Below are 17,312 nucleotides of genomic sequence, written 5' to 3' on the forward strand. Positions count from 1 at the left end.
GGACATATATTAGTTCTACAACATATATTGATATATGTATTGAGTGTAGCTGTAATAAACTGATAACATTTTAGAATATTACAATATATGCACATTAAAATTTGAAAATTATATTTAAAATAATGATTAGGTAGAATTAGGAATTTAAAATAGTGTTTTTGATACAATAATTATTAAAATAAAATAAAATAAAAAAATAAGGAAAAAAAAAGTAAAAATAAGTAATTATAAAAAAAAAAAAAATTTATATAATGATATATTCGATTTATGAAATCTTTTTTTTTTTTTTAATATTTTTAAATTAATATGCTTTATATTTTATATCAGTTGTTTACTAGGATTTTATCTTTTACTTTTTATATTAAATTTTTTTTTTTTTAAATTAACTATATTCAATTGAAATTTTTATATAATATACATAAATATTTATATATATAAGAAAAAAAAAAGCAACTATTGTAATTTGCTTTAAAAATAAAAATTTTTATGTAAAAGAATAAGAGATTGTTAAAAAGTAGTTTGCTTCATTTATTCATTTATTTCATAGAGCATTAGTATAAAAGAATACATTTAAAAAGTAAAAAAAATTGCAGTCTACTGAAAAATAGAGAAATATTTTAAATCAAAATATTCAAGAATTTTATAATTATAAATCACATTAAGATATATTACACTTTTTTTTTGTTTCATGTGGAATAAATGTTTTTATTTACTACTAAAAGGTATTATATGCATAATTATTTATTCCATTAATTTTTTGTGAATTAGCAAAAAATTAAAATATTTAATTTTTTTATTTTTTTTTTTTGCTTTCTCCATCAAAATAAAATATTAGTATTATTCCTTTTTATCTTCCAACGGATTAAATATAATTCTACCTTTTTTTATATTTTGTTGCATGTATTAATAAAACATATATATATATTATACAATATATATTTAAAAGAAATAATATATAAAAGAATTATTGTTATTCTTATGTAATTTATTTACTCCTACAATGTTTTTTTTTAAACTTTGAATAAAAACTTCCAAATGAAAAATATAATTTTTAAGTTATTTTATTTTATTTTATTTATTTTTATAAGAATATAACTTTTATATATATTCAATAAAAATATTTTTTAAAAAAGATATATATTTATAAAATGGAAGAAAATGTACTATTTGAAAAATATTATTCTGAATTAAATTCACTGAGATTTCATTTTGATGTATTAGATTCAACACAATTATATTGCAAGAGAAATATGCAATTATTTATTGAAACTGGTAAGTTGAAGGAAGACAATATGATTATTGTTAGTTGTAACTCTCAAACAAATGGAATAGGAACAAGAGATACAAAAAAAAATATCAATAGACTTTGGTTATCTAAAGAGGGAAATATATTTACAACATTTGTTTTCTTATGGAATAAAGATGATTTAAATAAAGTCAGTTGTTTAGCACAAACATCTACTGTAGCAATTAGTAAAACATTAGAACATTTTCATTTAATGACTCAAATTAAGTGGATAAATGATGTTTTAATTAATTATAAAAAGGTATCAGGTTGTCTTGTTAATTTGTATCATTTTGATGATGACATCTTATCAAAAAAATATGTTTGTATAATGGTTGGTGTTGGTATCAATGTAAACTTGAGAGATGATAAAAATATATTAAATAATAATTATACATCAATTAAAAAAGAATTAGAACATTATTTTGACGCCCCCAGTTGTATACCATCTGTTGAAGATATTATGCAAAAATTAATAGAAAATTTCCATGCATGTATTCACAAATTGCAGAATGAAGGATTTTCTACATTTTTAGAATATATAAAAATGCGCCTTTTATATAATGAAAAAAAAGTTTTAATAGACCAAGATAATAGACAAATAGTTGGATACCTAAAAGGATTACTTGATGATGGTTCCATCTTACTATTAAATGAAAAAAATCAAATTATTAACGTAAATAATGGGCATTTATATCTTAATGAAAGTAGTTAAATCATTATACTCATACTACTCAAACATTCACATATAAATATCTCTAGAATATTTGCATTTTCAAAAAAATTAAAATACGATAATTTATAATTTATTTCCAAAAGAAAAAAAAATATATATATATATATAGTTTCTAAATATTTATATATTATCTTTTATTTAAGGATGTGGAAAAAAAATATATAAAGATTTAATTAGATAAATTATATTCATGCTAATTACTAAATTACACATTTAAATATATGAAAAATACAAAAGGGTGTAATTTTTATATATTCGTTTAAATATAACAAATTTAAAAATCGCAAAAAAAAGAAAATTCCTTCAATAAAATAAAAAAATAAAAAAATTATAGCTGTGAAAATAACAATTTAACATTGTATTTATTTATTAAAACATTTCTTTTGTATTAGCATGTTTTTTGATTTAATTTTTTTTACAATTATAGAAAGAAAAAAGAATGAAAAAAATTAAAAACATTCAAATAAAAATGTAATAATAAAAATATCATTTTTTAAGTAAGTTAAAACAAAAATAGATATGCAAAATATATTTTTTTTTTAGATTTATGATAATGTATTTACATTTCTAATATTTTTTTTAAAATGTTTCTGAAGCATAGATAACTTGTTTTTTTAATAAAAAAAAAATTAAAAAATAATGTTAGTTAAAATTATATATATATATATATCAAAAAAAAAAAATATATATTTATATTAATTATTTAATAGAACAATAAAAGTATGTATTTTAAATTATTATTTCTTGTTTTTTTTTTATTTCTATATATAAACTATTATTTATTAAATTATTATAACATCATATTTTTAATATAAATTCATTTTAATTTTTTTTTAAAAGTATTATTAATATTAAATTTTACGATATATATTGCAGAAAATAAAAAATTTTTGTTGGGATTTATATACATACAAGTGTATTACATTATCATTCTTAATGGTTAATATTATAATTGAAATTTTGATTATTCATAATCTTTTTTTTTTTTTATTTAATTAATAAATTATTTATTTTTATATTTAACATAAAAAAGTGTTTTATAAAAAGGTACAATCCAATTTCTGCTTCAATTAAATATAGGTTCTTTTTTTTTTTTTTTTTACTGAAAAATTATATATTGTATTATTATTTTATTTTATTTTATATCATTTTTACTAAATTTTTTCTTTTCTTAGAGTTTTAGGTAATTATTTAAAGGTTCTTTTTTATTTTTATATTATTAGGTTATAGGAAGATTATATATTTGTATAAAAAACGAAATTACTGTTACAATTATTTAAATTTTATATATTTATTTTTTTTTCATAATAATTATTATCATTATTACCATTATTGATATTTCGTTTTGCTATTGCTGTTAAAATTATTATCATCATTAGCAATAGTAGTGATGATATAATTCATATGATTATTACTAGTAGTACTAGTAATAGAACTAATATTATTAATTAAATTATTATTATCCATAGTAGCGTTAGTATTTGTATTAGTATTATTATTAGTAGTATCATTATCTCTGTTAGTATAATTATCATTATAATTATTATTTATAGTAATATTTTTTCTACTATTATTAATAGAAGTATTAGTATTATTATTAATACTAGTATTCTCATTTAGATTATTATTAATAGTAGTATCATTATAATTATCGTTATCATTGTTAGTATCATTATTATTTTTATTTTGTAATGATAAATTAAAATATCTTTTCCTTATTTTATTACAAATAATATTATTTTTGTTTAGCATATAGAATTCATTTATACTATTTAATCCGTCATTATTCTTATTGTCAAAAGAATTAATAACATTATTATTTTGATTCTTGAGGTATATAAGTTTATTTTCATTTAAGTTTTCAAATGAAATTTGATCATTTAATTTTGATTCCTTTCTATTCATTTCTTCATCATTTTTAAAAATTAAATAATCTACATTATCGCATTTATTATTATTACTTTCGTTTAAAAAATTATCTTCCCCTTTTAAATTATAATTATATATGAAATATGATTTATTATCATTAAGTATATTTTTACTTGATTTCTTTATATTACTTTGTTCTTTTAATAATTTCTCATTTTTATTCAAATTATTATCTATGTCATTTTTGTTTAAGATATTTGATTCTATTTTATTTAAATCATTTGTATCATTTTTACTTTTTAAAGAACAACCATTCGTAGGAAAATCTTTATTATTATAAGAATTATCACGAAATTTTAATTTATTAATGAAATTGTTTTCTTCGTTATCATTGTTATTATTATTGTTATTACTTCTATTTAAAATACTCTCAGGATATTTTGTTTCCATTTTATTATTATGATAATAATTTTTATTAAATTTTATAGAAACATTATTTTTGTGTAAAATACTTGTTAAATTACCACTGTCTAGATTTCGATTAAAAATGCTTTCATATTTATATTCATTGTTTGACTTGTTCATATGATCATCATGAAGTTTTAAATCTTTATTATTTCTTTTATTGGATACTTCTGAGGATAGTTCCATACGTAGTAAATTATCGTTTTCATTTTTTTCTCCATATGAAAAATAATTACTATTTTTGTCATAATTAAAATTATTTTTAATAAAATTGTCAATTTTTTCATCACTATTTTTATTTTCATTATTCTCAGTGTTTGTATTTAAAAAATCTAGTTCATAGCTATTATCATAAATTAATTTATTATTTATTATATCTTTTCCTTTACTTACATTAACTAATTTATTAAATGTATCATTCATATTATTACTGATATCATTTGCTCTATTATTATTATTATTCATAATTTTATTATTTATATCCAATATTTTATAACTACTAATATTTTCTTTGTAGGATTCTTTGTAGTTTAAATAACTATTTTCATTCTTTATTTTATTTATAATATTATTTAAAAAAACATCTTTTATACAATTTTTTTTTATTATTTTATGAATATCAATAGTAATAGAAATTTTATCATTTTTTACACAATTTTTTAGATTACCCCAGTTATCATAACCAAACCAAGGGAAAACTGAAAAATTATAAGAAGCATTTTTTTTTTTATATATGCCACATCTTACCGAAAATATAATATCACAAAATCCTGTATACGAAAATAAAATACCTATTGAATTTTCATCTAAAAGTTCCGAATTATTATTTATATTTAACAAAATATAAAAGTCATTTAATTTTGTATCCGTTTTAAATTCAGGTGAAACAACAAAATTGTTTTCACTTGAACGTAATAATGATATTTTTTTAATATTCCATTGTATTGTTAAAATGATATTTTCATTTGAATTTTCATATGATTTTAGTTCCTGTTCATTTAATATAATTTCATTTTTTTTCTCCTTTTCAAATAATTTTTTTCCTTCTGAATCAAAAAAATTTTGATGATCACTGTCATCTATCCTATAATTAACATTATTACAATTACTATAATTATTGTTAGTATTAACGTTATTATTATTATTATTATTATTACTGCTATTATTATTATTATTATTACTACTGCTACTATTATTATTATTATTATTACTGCTATTATTATTATTATTATTACTACTGCTATTATTATTATTATTATTACTGCTATTATTATTATTATTATTACTACTGCTACTACTATTATTATTATTATTATTATTACTGCTATTATTATTATTATTATTACTACTGCTACTATTATTATTATTATTATTATTATTACTACTGCTACTATTATTATTATTATTATTATTATTACTGCTACTATTATTATTATTATTATTATTATTATTACTGCTACTGCTACTGCTAATACTACTATTATTATTATTATCATTAGTAGTAGTATTAGTACTACTGTTATTAGTAATATTATTTTCATTAATGTTAGCATTTTCATACTTACTGCTATTATTAATAATAGTTTTGTTATTATTATTAATATTAGTTTTAGTATTAGTTTTATTTATATCATTAGTACTATTATTTACATTGTTATTAGTTGTATTCGAATTATTATTAATATTAGTTTTAACATTATTTTTATGTGTATTATTATAATTATTATTTATATTATTATTAGTTGCACTATCATTATTATCATAATAATTATTATTATCAGTTGTGGTAATATTGCTATTATTATTAATAGTAGTATTATTACTATTATTAGCTGCATAATTATCATTTATATTATTATTAATATTAGTGTTATTATTATAATTAGTAGTAGGATCATTATTATTAGTAGTAGTATTAATAATATTATTATTATTAGAATTAGTATTAATATTACTATTATGTTTGCTATTTTTATTAGTATTATTTAACGTACTATTATTTATATCTTTTGTATTGCTGACTTCTTTTAAGTTGCATATATTCTCATATACTTCTCGATTATTACGTTCTTGTTTATTAAATTGAAAAGATCCTGTATATATTTGATCATGATTTTTATTATTATTGTTTTTAAAATTATAAAAAAATGAATCAACGTTTTCAAATAAATTGTTTTTCATATTTGTTTGTTCATTTAAATTCTCTGATAAATTGTGATCAAAAAATTTATTTTTTTCAAAATTGCTTTTTAAATATTTTAGAAGATTTACATTATCTTTTAGTACATTTGTATGCTGATATATATTTTCTTTACTTACAGTATTTATACTTTTCTTTATTTCTTCTTTAAGTAAGTTATAAAATTTGCCTATTTCTTCAATATTGGGAGAATTATTTTCTACATTCCCATTAATGTGTTCATCATCATGCATATACACATGAGTATAATCATTAAATATATAATTGTTAGCATTATCTTTATTTTTATATTTAATTTTATTATTGCATCCATTTTTTGTATTTTTTTCATTTCGATTATAATTTTTATGTATTTTTTGTAAAAAAGAAATATTATTTTCATTTAAAGTATTTTCTTTATTTTCTTTATTTTCTTTATTTTCTTTTTTTTCTACATTATTATAAGAAGTATTTATATTTTTGTTACAATTTCTATTAGAAAAGTTCATTTCATTGTTATTATTAGAATTACTATTGTTACTTTTATTTGAATATATGTCGTCAATATAATCTTTATCTTTATATTTAAAAAAATTTTCATAACATAAAATTTTCATTTTATCATTACTAAATAAATCCTTATTTAAATTTACATTTTCTAATGAATTAAATGAATTTGTACTTTTAATAATAGCAGTGCTATTAATATTTAATGCATTATCATTATTAATACTATTACTACTACTACTACTGCTGCTACTATTTAAATTCTTTTTATATTTATTACAATATGCACTACAATCAGAAATATTACTACTTACTTTTTTTCGATTAATAGATACTAAATTGTTCAAAATGTTTTCTTCATTTATGCTTTTATTTTTATATAATGTATTATTATTATAATTCATTAACTTATTTCTATGAGATTCAATCTTTTTCCCAATTTTTTCAACATGCATTTTATGATAAATTTTTTTGTTTTTTTTATATTCTATACTATTTCCTTCTTTTTCTTCTTTTAGTGATGCTTGATGATTCTGCTTTTTCTCTTTCTTCTTTTTTTCTTCTTTCCTTTTTAGTTCATTTAACCTTTTCTGTAATCTCTGAATTTGTTCATTAATTTTTTTTTTTTCATTTTTATTCAAAATAGAATCTTCTGTTTGTGAACATTCTCTAGAGTCTTTTATATTTTTACAACTTAATTTATTTTTATTCTTTGATGGTGTAAAGAACAAATTGTCTTTATCATAAAAATCCGAGGAAATATTAATTTGTTCATATACTTTCACATTATCATTGGATATTTTTGTTTTGTCACAGGTTAAAGACAACTTTGTGCTAATCAATTCTTTTTTTATATTTTTATATTTTCTTACTTTGTTGTCATTATAGCTATTGTTACAAAATGCATTTTTTTTGTAATTTTTTATTTTGTCGTTATTTAATGGAATATTATTTTCATTAATACTTCTATTAAAGAAATCATTGTAATATAGTTTTTTTAAATTTAATTTATCTCTCTTATAATTATTACTAATACATGATACTTCTTGTTCACTGCTAAAATATTTTAATTCTCTTTCATTTGTTAATATACATTTTTTATTATTGTCCTTTATTTCATTATTACATGCATTTTCATTATTCCTACTATTATAAAACGTTTCAACATTTTGCTCTTCATTTTTTTTTTGAGAACTATCATCATTTAACAAATTTATATATTCTGATTTATCATTTAGTGAATAATAGTCTTTATTTTTTATTCTTTTTCTGTTTACAAATTGTTTATTATATAAGGTTTTATGTTCATTATTATTAATATCATCACCATCATAATTATTGTTTGTGTATGCATATTCATTATATTTTCTATATAAGTAACTTAAGGTATCTAATGATATACTACTATTTAAATTAGTAAATGTTTCATTTTCTTCATTCTGTTCTTTCTCTTTTAATATCATACTTCTGTTTTCAACTTCAGTGTCATTATTTGCAAGAATATTTATATAATTCATTAAATATAGAGATTCTTCATTACTTATTTCATTTCCAAAATAGGTATTGTAAAATGTTTTTTGATCATTTATACATGAATAGTATTTTTCTCGTAAATTATTTGAAATTTTATCTTCTTTTAAATAATAGCATGTTTTGTTTATAGTATCATTTGATGTACTATTATTATTGCTACTAATACAATTTATATCACTTTTATAATTATTTTCATTTTTTACTCTTTTTAAATTACTAATTAAGTTTTTATGTGAATTTAAATTATTACATGTGATATTATTATTTAATTTTTTCTTAATTACATAATGATCTTTTTCATTAGATTTTTCCTTATTCAAATTATTTATTAAATGGAAGAAATTATTATTTTTTAAATATATAGATGTGTCTTTATTATTTTTTAAATTGTTTTCATTATTTAAATAATAAAAATTGTCTAATGGCATATTTATATTATCCTTATCATTTTCTTTACTATTATTTATTTCTTTATAGAAATTATTATAAAAAGAATTATCTATCTTAGAAAAAAAAATTTCTGAATAATTTTTGCATTTCTCTTGAATATTTTCGTTGGAAAATTCGTTTTCATCTTCATTTCTTAAGCATTTATTATTTAATTTATTTAATGAATGTATAGGAATATTATCACTAATTAAAAATTCATTATAATTTTTATGTAAATCATCTTCACATGCATGTAATAATTTATTTAGTTTATTTTCTTTAATTTCTTCATTTAATCTTGATTTTGTATTTTCATTGTTTATATCAAATAAATATTCTTTATTTACTTTACCTATTAAATATATTTGTTCTTTATTTTCTAAATTGTCTTTTTTCCTTAATATATTTTCTTGCAGTACATGTTCATCGTGCTTTAATGTTTCCTTTTGAGCAATGTACCTTCTCTGATAATCTTCTGTTGTTGTATCATTGAATAAAAATCTCTCCTTTTTTAAAACTTCTTCATTTAAAAAATTATAATTTATTAAATAAAGCTGTGAAATGTTCTCATCTTTATCATGTTTTTCATTTTCTAAATAGTCATGAATTGTATTATTGAAAGATTTTATAAACTTTAAGTTGTTTGAACTGACCTTTTTAAAAATAATAGAATCACTTTTTAAAGAATTTTTGGGATTTTCTAATTCATCAGTATCTTTTTTTATATCTTTATCGAGCATTAATAACATGCTCTGATCTTTTCTATTTTTGTTATTCATATATCTGCCATTAAGCATTTTTTAAAATTATATGTGCTTTTAAAGCACAAAAAAAAAAAAAAAATAAAATAAAATAAAAGTTAAATAAAAAGATAAATAAAAAGATAAATAAATTTTTAAATTTAAAGATCAAAATTATTAAAAAAAATAATAATATATAATAGATAAATAGAACAAATTACTTAAAAAAAAGTAAAAAAGACAAATTTTATATGTATACATATTTTAAAATATGATACATACTTTAAGTTTTATATTCTTTTATTTATTTAAAAAAAAAAAAAAAAAAAAAAATGAAAAAATAAAAAGGAAATAAGAATAGAATATACTATTTTTGATCACTTTCAAATAAAAATAATGAGAAGTGTAATCAACAACAAGTAACCATTGTAAATTGTATTTCAAAAATATGTGTATAAAGATTTATCTTTTTTTATATATTATGTTCCTTTTTTTTTTTTTTTTTATTGTCTACACTTATATTTAGTTATGAATAATGATTAATAATTTCTTTCTAATCTCTCTTTCTAATATCATTTTCTTTTCATTTCATTTTTTCTTTTCTCCTTTTTCTTTCTTCTTTTTCTTTCTTCTTTTTTTTTCTAGAGAGAAAAATGGTTAAATACTATATGAAACAAATAATGAAGTAATATATATATATATATTTAAAATGAAACAATATTCACAAATTAAAAATTAAAGATTTCAAAAAAAAAAAAAAAGATAAAAAAAAACTTTAAATTATATTAATATATCTGTTTTTTATATAATTATTTAACAAAAAAAAAAAAAAAAATTCTAATATATTCATATAAAAGTTAACACATATATATATATATAAAGAGTATATATATATATTCTAATAATTTTCTTTTATCCTTTTTTATTTTTTTAATATAAAAATTTCTATCAATAATTACATATAATATTTTTATGAAATGAGAGAATATATATATGTACATATACATATATAATAATAAAAATGATAAATGTATTCACAATATAAATGATTAATAATTGATGATATTTTACAATATATGTTTTTCTCCTACATTTAAAAAAAAAAAAAAAAAATTACAAGTATACAAATAGTATTTTGATGTGTAAAAAAAATCTGTTTTGTTTTAAAAAGCTATTTTGCAATACTTATACCTTTTACCTCTATACATAGAAATTGAATATAAAAAACAGAAAAAAACCCAAAAACTATATTAAAAACACATAAGAATTGTAATATACTATATAGAATAAACCGAAAGATGTAATAAGAATAATAAAAAAAAAATAAAATAAAATACTAGGTAAAAAAAAAAAAAATAAATTCTAAATTGAATTTATTTTTAAATTCTTAACAAATTTCCATTTCTTTTTTATTGGTTTTTATGTATTGTTAGGTTATTTTTTTTTCAAATATAACAGTAATTTTTAACAAAATAAATAAAATAAAATAGAATAAAATAAAAACAATGAATATTTTGTAATATATATTATAGATAAATAAATAAGTAAAAAAAAAAAAAAAATGAAGTTATTTTTTATTTCTCTTTTTAATACAATAGTTAAGATTATGCTTGTATATATATATATATATTATTAAGTAGCATTATTCGTATTCCAAATATTTAAAACAAAACCGTATGCAGTAATTTTCACTTAACAAATATATATTTTTAAAATTTGTAAAATTAACTTTTAACCTTCTATTTTATTTCTTTTTAAACTACACTCATACATTATTAGAGATTCTCTAAATGATTCATCAAACATATTCATTATTTTTTTTTAAATTAGTTAAAATAACTCTTAACAATCTATTTTATTTCTCTTTACACTACACTTTATTATAGATTCTTTAAATAAAAAAATAAATAAAAAAATAAAATATGAGAAGAAAATATAATAATATTAAAAAAAAAAAAGTTTCACTTTTACGTTAAAATTTAAATTTGGGTGTGAATTGCAAAAATACTGTCTTGATATTTTTTTTAAAAGAAAATGCATACATTTATATTAAATGTTTTTTTTTTTTATAAAAAAGTGGATACTTACTTTTATATGAATAATTTTTAAAAGTGTAATATTTTACTTCAGTTAATAACATTTATGTACATATCAACATTTGTTTTTCACTTTATTTTATCCTATTCTATTTTTTTTTTTTTTTTTTGCATCTATTTTTTTTTTTTAATGCATGCCATATAATCTTTTATATTTAAAAAAATTTAAACTCAAAATTGTGTAAAAATTTATAGTAAAAATATAAATAAATACATATTTCATTTATTAAAGAATAAAGATAAATGTTTTTTTTTTAAAATAATATTAAAATATGAAAGTAAACAAAATAATATTTACACCTAATATCTAATAAATTATTTTTTGTTTTTAAAGTCTATATTGTTAATGCATATTTCTTCCATTTTATTCTAATGAAGAATAGTATATTTCATATTTGTTCTTTAAAAGAAATTACAAAAATATTTGAATTATTCAAAAATTAAACAAAAAATAATATATAAAAGTAATTGTTATTAAAAATATTTTAAAAAAATGTGGTTCTACAATTTTTATAATTCTTTTTTCAAAATCCAAAAAAGTATTAAATAATATTTTTTACATTGTCGTACTTATATCTATTAATAATCGAAATAAAAATCTAAAATATGTTGGTTATAGAAATGTAATATCTATTTATTAAAATAAATAAGATATATGGAAAATACATTATTTATTCTGCTGTTCATCTATATGTTATATGCACATATATATATTATTAAAATTTATAGAAGCATTGATATTTTTTTTTTCGTAAGTATACCATTTAAAAATAAATCAATGTATTAAAAAATAAAAACATCACATGCATCTATGTATTAAAAATAATTTTTCTAAGAGAATTAAAATAGTAATATAAAATAAACAGAAACAAAATTTTTAGTAAAATGGTTTGAAATCGAGTAATTATCGATGGTTTTTATTGCACATGATCAAAATTAAAATATCAAAAATAAAAATGTTTAGTTTAAAATTTTTTAAAATTATTTTGTAATAAAAATTTAGATAAAGAAAATAGAGTTTAATAAAGTATAATGCAGTTATAAGGTAAAAATAAAATATTAGCAAAAGAAAAAAAATAAAATAAAATAAAAACAATAAATATATTAATAAAAATTTTTATATAATAGTAAAACAAAAAGAAATATATTAATAAATATAATAAAAACATATTTTTTAGTAATAAATATTTTTGAAAAAAGGATTTTTTTTTAACAAAAATATTAAAAAATGCATATGAAAATATAAAAATAACAAATATAGCAATAATAAAAAAAAAAATATATATTTTTATTTTTATTTTTTTTTTTTATCAAAATTAATTGCTCTAGCTATATCTTTATTAAAATTATATCTATTATCTGATTTATCTAATGATAATTTCTCTCTTAAACTAATACCAAATTTTATTTTATTTAATTTCTCTTCTTTCTGTTTTTTGTTTTTTTCCATAAGATAATTATTTCTGTTTTTTAATTCATTTATATTGCTATCCTTAAAATGATGTAATAAATTTTTCTTTCTTTTTACCTTTTTGGATTTCCTTAAAGATTTTTTTTCTTGCTTATTCATTTCATTAGGTTGTTTTATATGATTTGGTTTAAAAATTTCTTCGGGTGCTTTCTTACTTTTGTCGGATAAAATGATTGGTACGCATTCTTCTATATTTAAACTAGCAATTTTATTATTTTTATCATTTAATAAAACAGGTTTAGGTATATAATAATCATTTGATAATGAATCACAGCAATGCATAATCTTTTTAAATATATTCATAATTTCAATTTTTTGTAAATTTATTTCTTTGTTTTTCGATTGACTATTCTTTATTTCTTCTTCATATTTTTTTGTATATTCGTCAACTAAACTTACTTTACTTTTTGAAAAATTTAAATTATCAAAATTTACTTCATCATTATTATTATTATCAGTTATATCTAAATCTTCGATACACTTTTTTTCGACATCATCAAACAACATGTTTTTTATTCGTTGTTTTACAACTAGTTCAATTTCTTCTGTTAATGAATTTATTTTGTTATTCTTCTTTTTATTATCTGATTCCTCATTTTCACTACTATTATCAACATTTCCGATATTTTTATTTATTAAGACATCGTTTTTATTATATGTGTTAATTTTTGGTATGTCTACATTTAATTTTAAAATACTATTTTTTGGACGATCATAACCAAAAACTTCACCAGTTAAAGACCAATGCTTCTTTTCAATTAACTCCTTTTCTATTTTTTCTTTATCTTTCATCATATCATGTATATTAGGATCTTCACTTTCGCTATGCATGCTATCAAATTCATTCATTTCGTCTAGTTCTCTTTCTATTTTTTCATCATTATATTTATTATTATTTTTAGAATATACATTACTTTCTTCAGCATCATAATATTCATTAAAACTTTTATTTTCTTTATTTTCTTCTTCATCTTCTTCATTTTCATCCTCTTCTTCATCGTATTCATTTTCATTTTCATTTTCATCTTCATCTTCATCTTCTTCATTTTCATCTTCTTCATTTTCATTTTCATTTTCATCCTCTTCTTCATCGTATTCATTTTCATTTTCATTTTCATCTTCATCTTCTTCATTTTCATCTTCTTCATTTTCATTTTCATCCTCTTCTTCATCGTATTCATTTTCATTTTCATTTTCATCTTCATCTTCTTCATTTTCATCTTCTTCATTTTCATTTTCATTTTTATCCTCTTCTTCATCGTATTCATTTTCATTTTCTTCATTATTTTTTCTTTTTTTTTCTTTAATTTCTTTTTTATCTTTGTAAAAATCATGATACTTTAATTCTTTAGCTTCCTTATAAGAACAATTAAATTCATTTAAATCGTATTCAGTTGCACTAGCATATAATAAATCTTCTTCTGAGTTATCTTCTGTTTGATTATGTAAAACTCTTTTTTCTTCTTTATCTAAGAATTCTTCCATCTCGTTAAAATTAAAAAACTTATCTTCTATCTCTGTTATTTCATTATTTTTCTTCTTTTCATTTTCATTATTTTCTTCCTCTTTTTTTTTTTTACCAACATTTTCATTTGTGTCTTCTTTATCTTCATTTACTTTTCTCTTTCTTTTAAGAATTTCATTATCATTATTTCTGCAATTATTAATGTTTTTTTTCTCTATCTTTGCTTCTTCTTCTAATTTAGAACTATTTATTTGATCTTTTCTTTTATTTTCATTTTTCTCTATTTTTTTTTCATAACTATTAAAAAAGTTAGATAAATCTTTAAGTTTCTTTTCTTTTATTAAGCATTCAATAAAGTACCACAACTGATCAGAATCAAACTCTGACTTAGAAATAGAAATGTTATCCATTTGAAATTCATCGTAAAAGTATTTAATTAATATATTTGAAAAATATTCAATCATTTCAATTAGTTCATTTTTCTCTTTTTCATTATTTTTATTTGATATTATCTGAGTGTTCTTATGAAGCAAATTTATTATATCAATATATTTTTTTACTATACTTTCTTCCATTTTATAAACATTTTAAATACATATTCATAGAAAAAAAAAAAGAAAAGGAAATAAATAATTTAAAAAAATAAAACAAATATTGAAATTGTGGGGATATATAAAAATCTATAAAACAAATAATTAATTAAATATATAAATATATTTTTAAAACTAATAATTTCTTTTGAAAATATCTTAAGTTGTTTTATCAAAAATAAATACTCTACATAAAAAATAAAAACATATATAATTAAAAAAAAACAAACAACATATAAAAATATATATATAGTTAAAATCAAAAATTAAAAAAATATTAATTTTTTTTTTTTTTTTTCAACATAAAATATATTAAAAAAAATTTATATATATTTATATTTATATCTTGATTATATTTTTTTTAAATGAGAATAAAAGCAAAAATTAACTTTTTTTACAATTTATTTAAAAATTTTTTTTTATAAAATTATAAATGCCAAATAAAAAATGAGAGAAAAAAATTGATTTTTTTTTTTTTTTATATTTTTATGTTCTATTTTAAGGGAAAATATAATTACAATTTTCAGTTCTTTTTACTCAAAAAATATTAAAAAATATATATTTAGAATATTATGTTTAAAATAATTTAAAAAAATAATTAAGGTTTTTTTTTTTAATTGTAAAAATATAAATCAATAATCTTTAAAAAAATCGTACAAATAAAAGTTTTTTTAAAAAAAATGATGAATGAAAATTATGTATTTTATCCTTAAATAATATAATCTGTTAAAATAAAATATTTAAATTATATTAAGTTGCATACAACAATAATATAATTAATAACATAAAATATATTAAAAAATATTTAATGATATTTAAAAGAAAAAATTATGATATTCATGTTGTTTTATTTGATGTTATATATTATACTGAAATCAATAATTAAATTTAGCATTAATCTTCAATTGTTCTAACAAATCAAAAATTTCTACATCTTCCTTTTATATTACTAATTCTAATAAAAAAAATAAAAAAGACATATTTTAGATATAAAAAATTATTATAAGTTCTTCATTTATATTTTTTGAAAATTTAACTACAAATTTCTTAAAAGGACAAACATATATGTAAATAAATATGTATTTATAAATATATATATGAATATGAGAAAAAAAAAAAATGGGAATGTATGCTTAATATTTTTTATGCGCATTTATCAATATATTTGTGCTTATATATTAAAAAAAATTATAATTATTATAATAAATCTTTTCTTCTTACTAATATATATACACTATCCATTTTTGCATATGTATAAAATTTTTATGAATCTAATGAAATTTTCTGATCTTTACAAGTCTATCTTATCAGGTGTATATTCTTTCCATTTTAACTTCTTATTATTGATTTTTCAACATAAAGTTTTTTTCTTTTTGAGTATTCTCCAAACGTCAATTGAAAAATTTTCTTAAATTTTAAAAAAAAAATATTTATTAACAAAAAAAAAAAGAAAAAAAGGTAGCAGGAGGATCTCAAAATTAAAAATATATTATTTTATTTTTAATTAATTTTACAAACATATTTCAAAAACATCTTTTTCTTTTATGATTCGGTAGTGTAATTCTATTATTATAATAATAAATATTTATAATTTTTAAAACTAACATTTTTATCATATAAAAAATAAATATGGCAAAAGCAACAGAAAATTGAACAAGGTAATTTATTAAAAAAATTATATATAATTCTATAGCATAGAACAATTTTCTAACAATGTCTATCATTCTTCCTCTATCTTTTATATTTAATTTTACTTTTTTTTTTTTTTCAATTTAAAATTTTCAAAAATAAAAATATTAAAGACAAAAATAATGGAAAAATTAGTTGCAACTAAATTTTAATCATTAAAAATATTTTTTTTACCAAAAAAAAAAAAAAATATGTATAATTTATATATATACATGTATTAATAAATCAATAAAAAGTTTATAATTAAATGTGGCTTTT

The 17,312-nt window shown here is 17.0% G+C and overlaps 3 protein-coding genes across 3 annotated transcripts; 1 reads left to right on the forward strand and 2 right to left on the reverse strand.

The window, feature by feature from the left end:
* Positions 1 to 1,148: 1,148 nt before the first annotated feature.
* Positions 1,149 to 2,000, forward strand: PRELSG_0610500 (biotin--acetyl-CoA-carboxylase, putative; the record flags this gene model as incomplete). The annotated part of the gene is made up of 1 exon (XM_028675562.1): positions 1,149 to 2,000. One exon carries the CDS (start codon positions 1,149 to 1,151, stop codon positions 1,998 to 2,000), a length of 852 nt encoding a protein of 283 aa, XP_028532138.1.
* A 1,350-nt stretch (positions 2,001 to 3,350) lies between these two features.
* Positions 3,351 to 9,800, reverse strand: PRELSG_0610600 (conserved Plasmodium protein, unknown function; the record flags this gene model as incomplete). Its single annotated transcript, XM_028675563.1, has 1 exon — positions 3,351 to 9,800. The coding sequence occupies one exon, from the start codon at positions 9,798 to 9,800 to the stop codon at positions 3,351 to 3,353; it is 6,450 nt and encodes a 2,149-aa protein (XP_028532139.1).
* A 3,333-nt stretch (positions 9,801 to 13,133) lies between these two features.
* MPP10 (U3 small nucleolar ribonucleoprotein protein MPP10, putative) lies at positions 13,134 to 15,350 on the reverse strand (the record flags this gene model as incomplete). Its single annotated transcript, XM_028675564.1, has 1 exon — positions 13,134 to 15,350. The coding sequence occupies one exon, from the start codon at positions 15,348 to 15,350 to the stop codon at positions 13,134 to 13,136; it is 2,217 nt and encodes a 738-aa protein (XP_028532140.1).
* Positions 15,351 to 17,312: the final 1,962 nt, after the last annotated feature.

The sequence above is a fragment of the Plasmodium relictum genome, assembly GCF_900005765.1.
Source record: "Plasmodium relictum strain SGS1 genome assembly, chromosome: 6".
Lineage (NCBI taxonomy): Eukaryota > Apicomplexa > Aconoidasida > Haemosporida > Plasmodiidae > Plasmodium > Plasmodium relictum.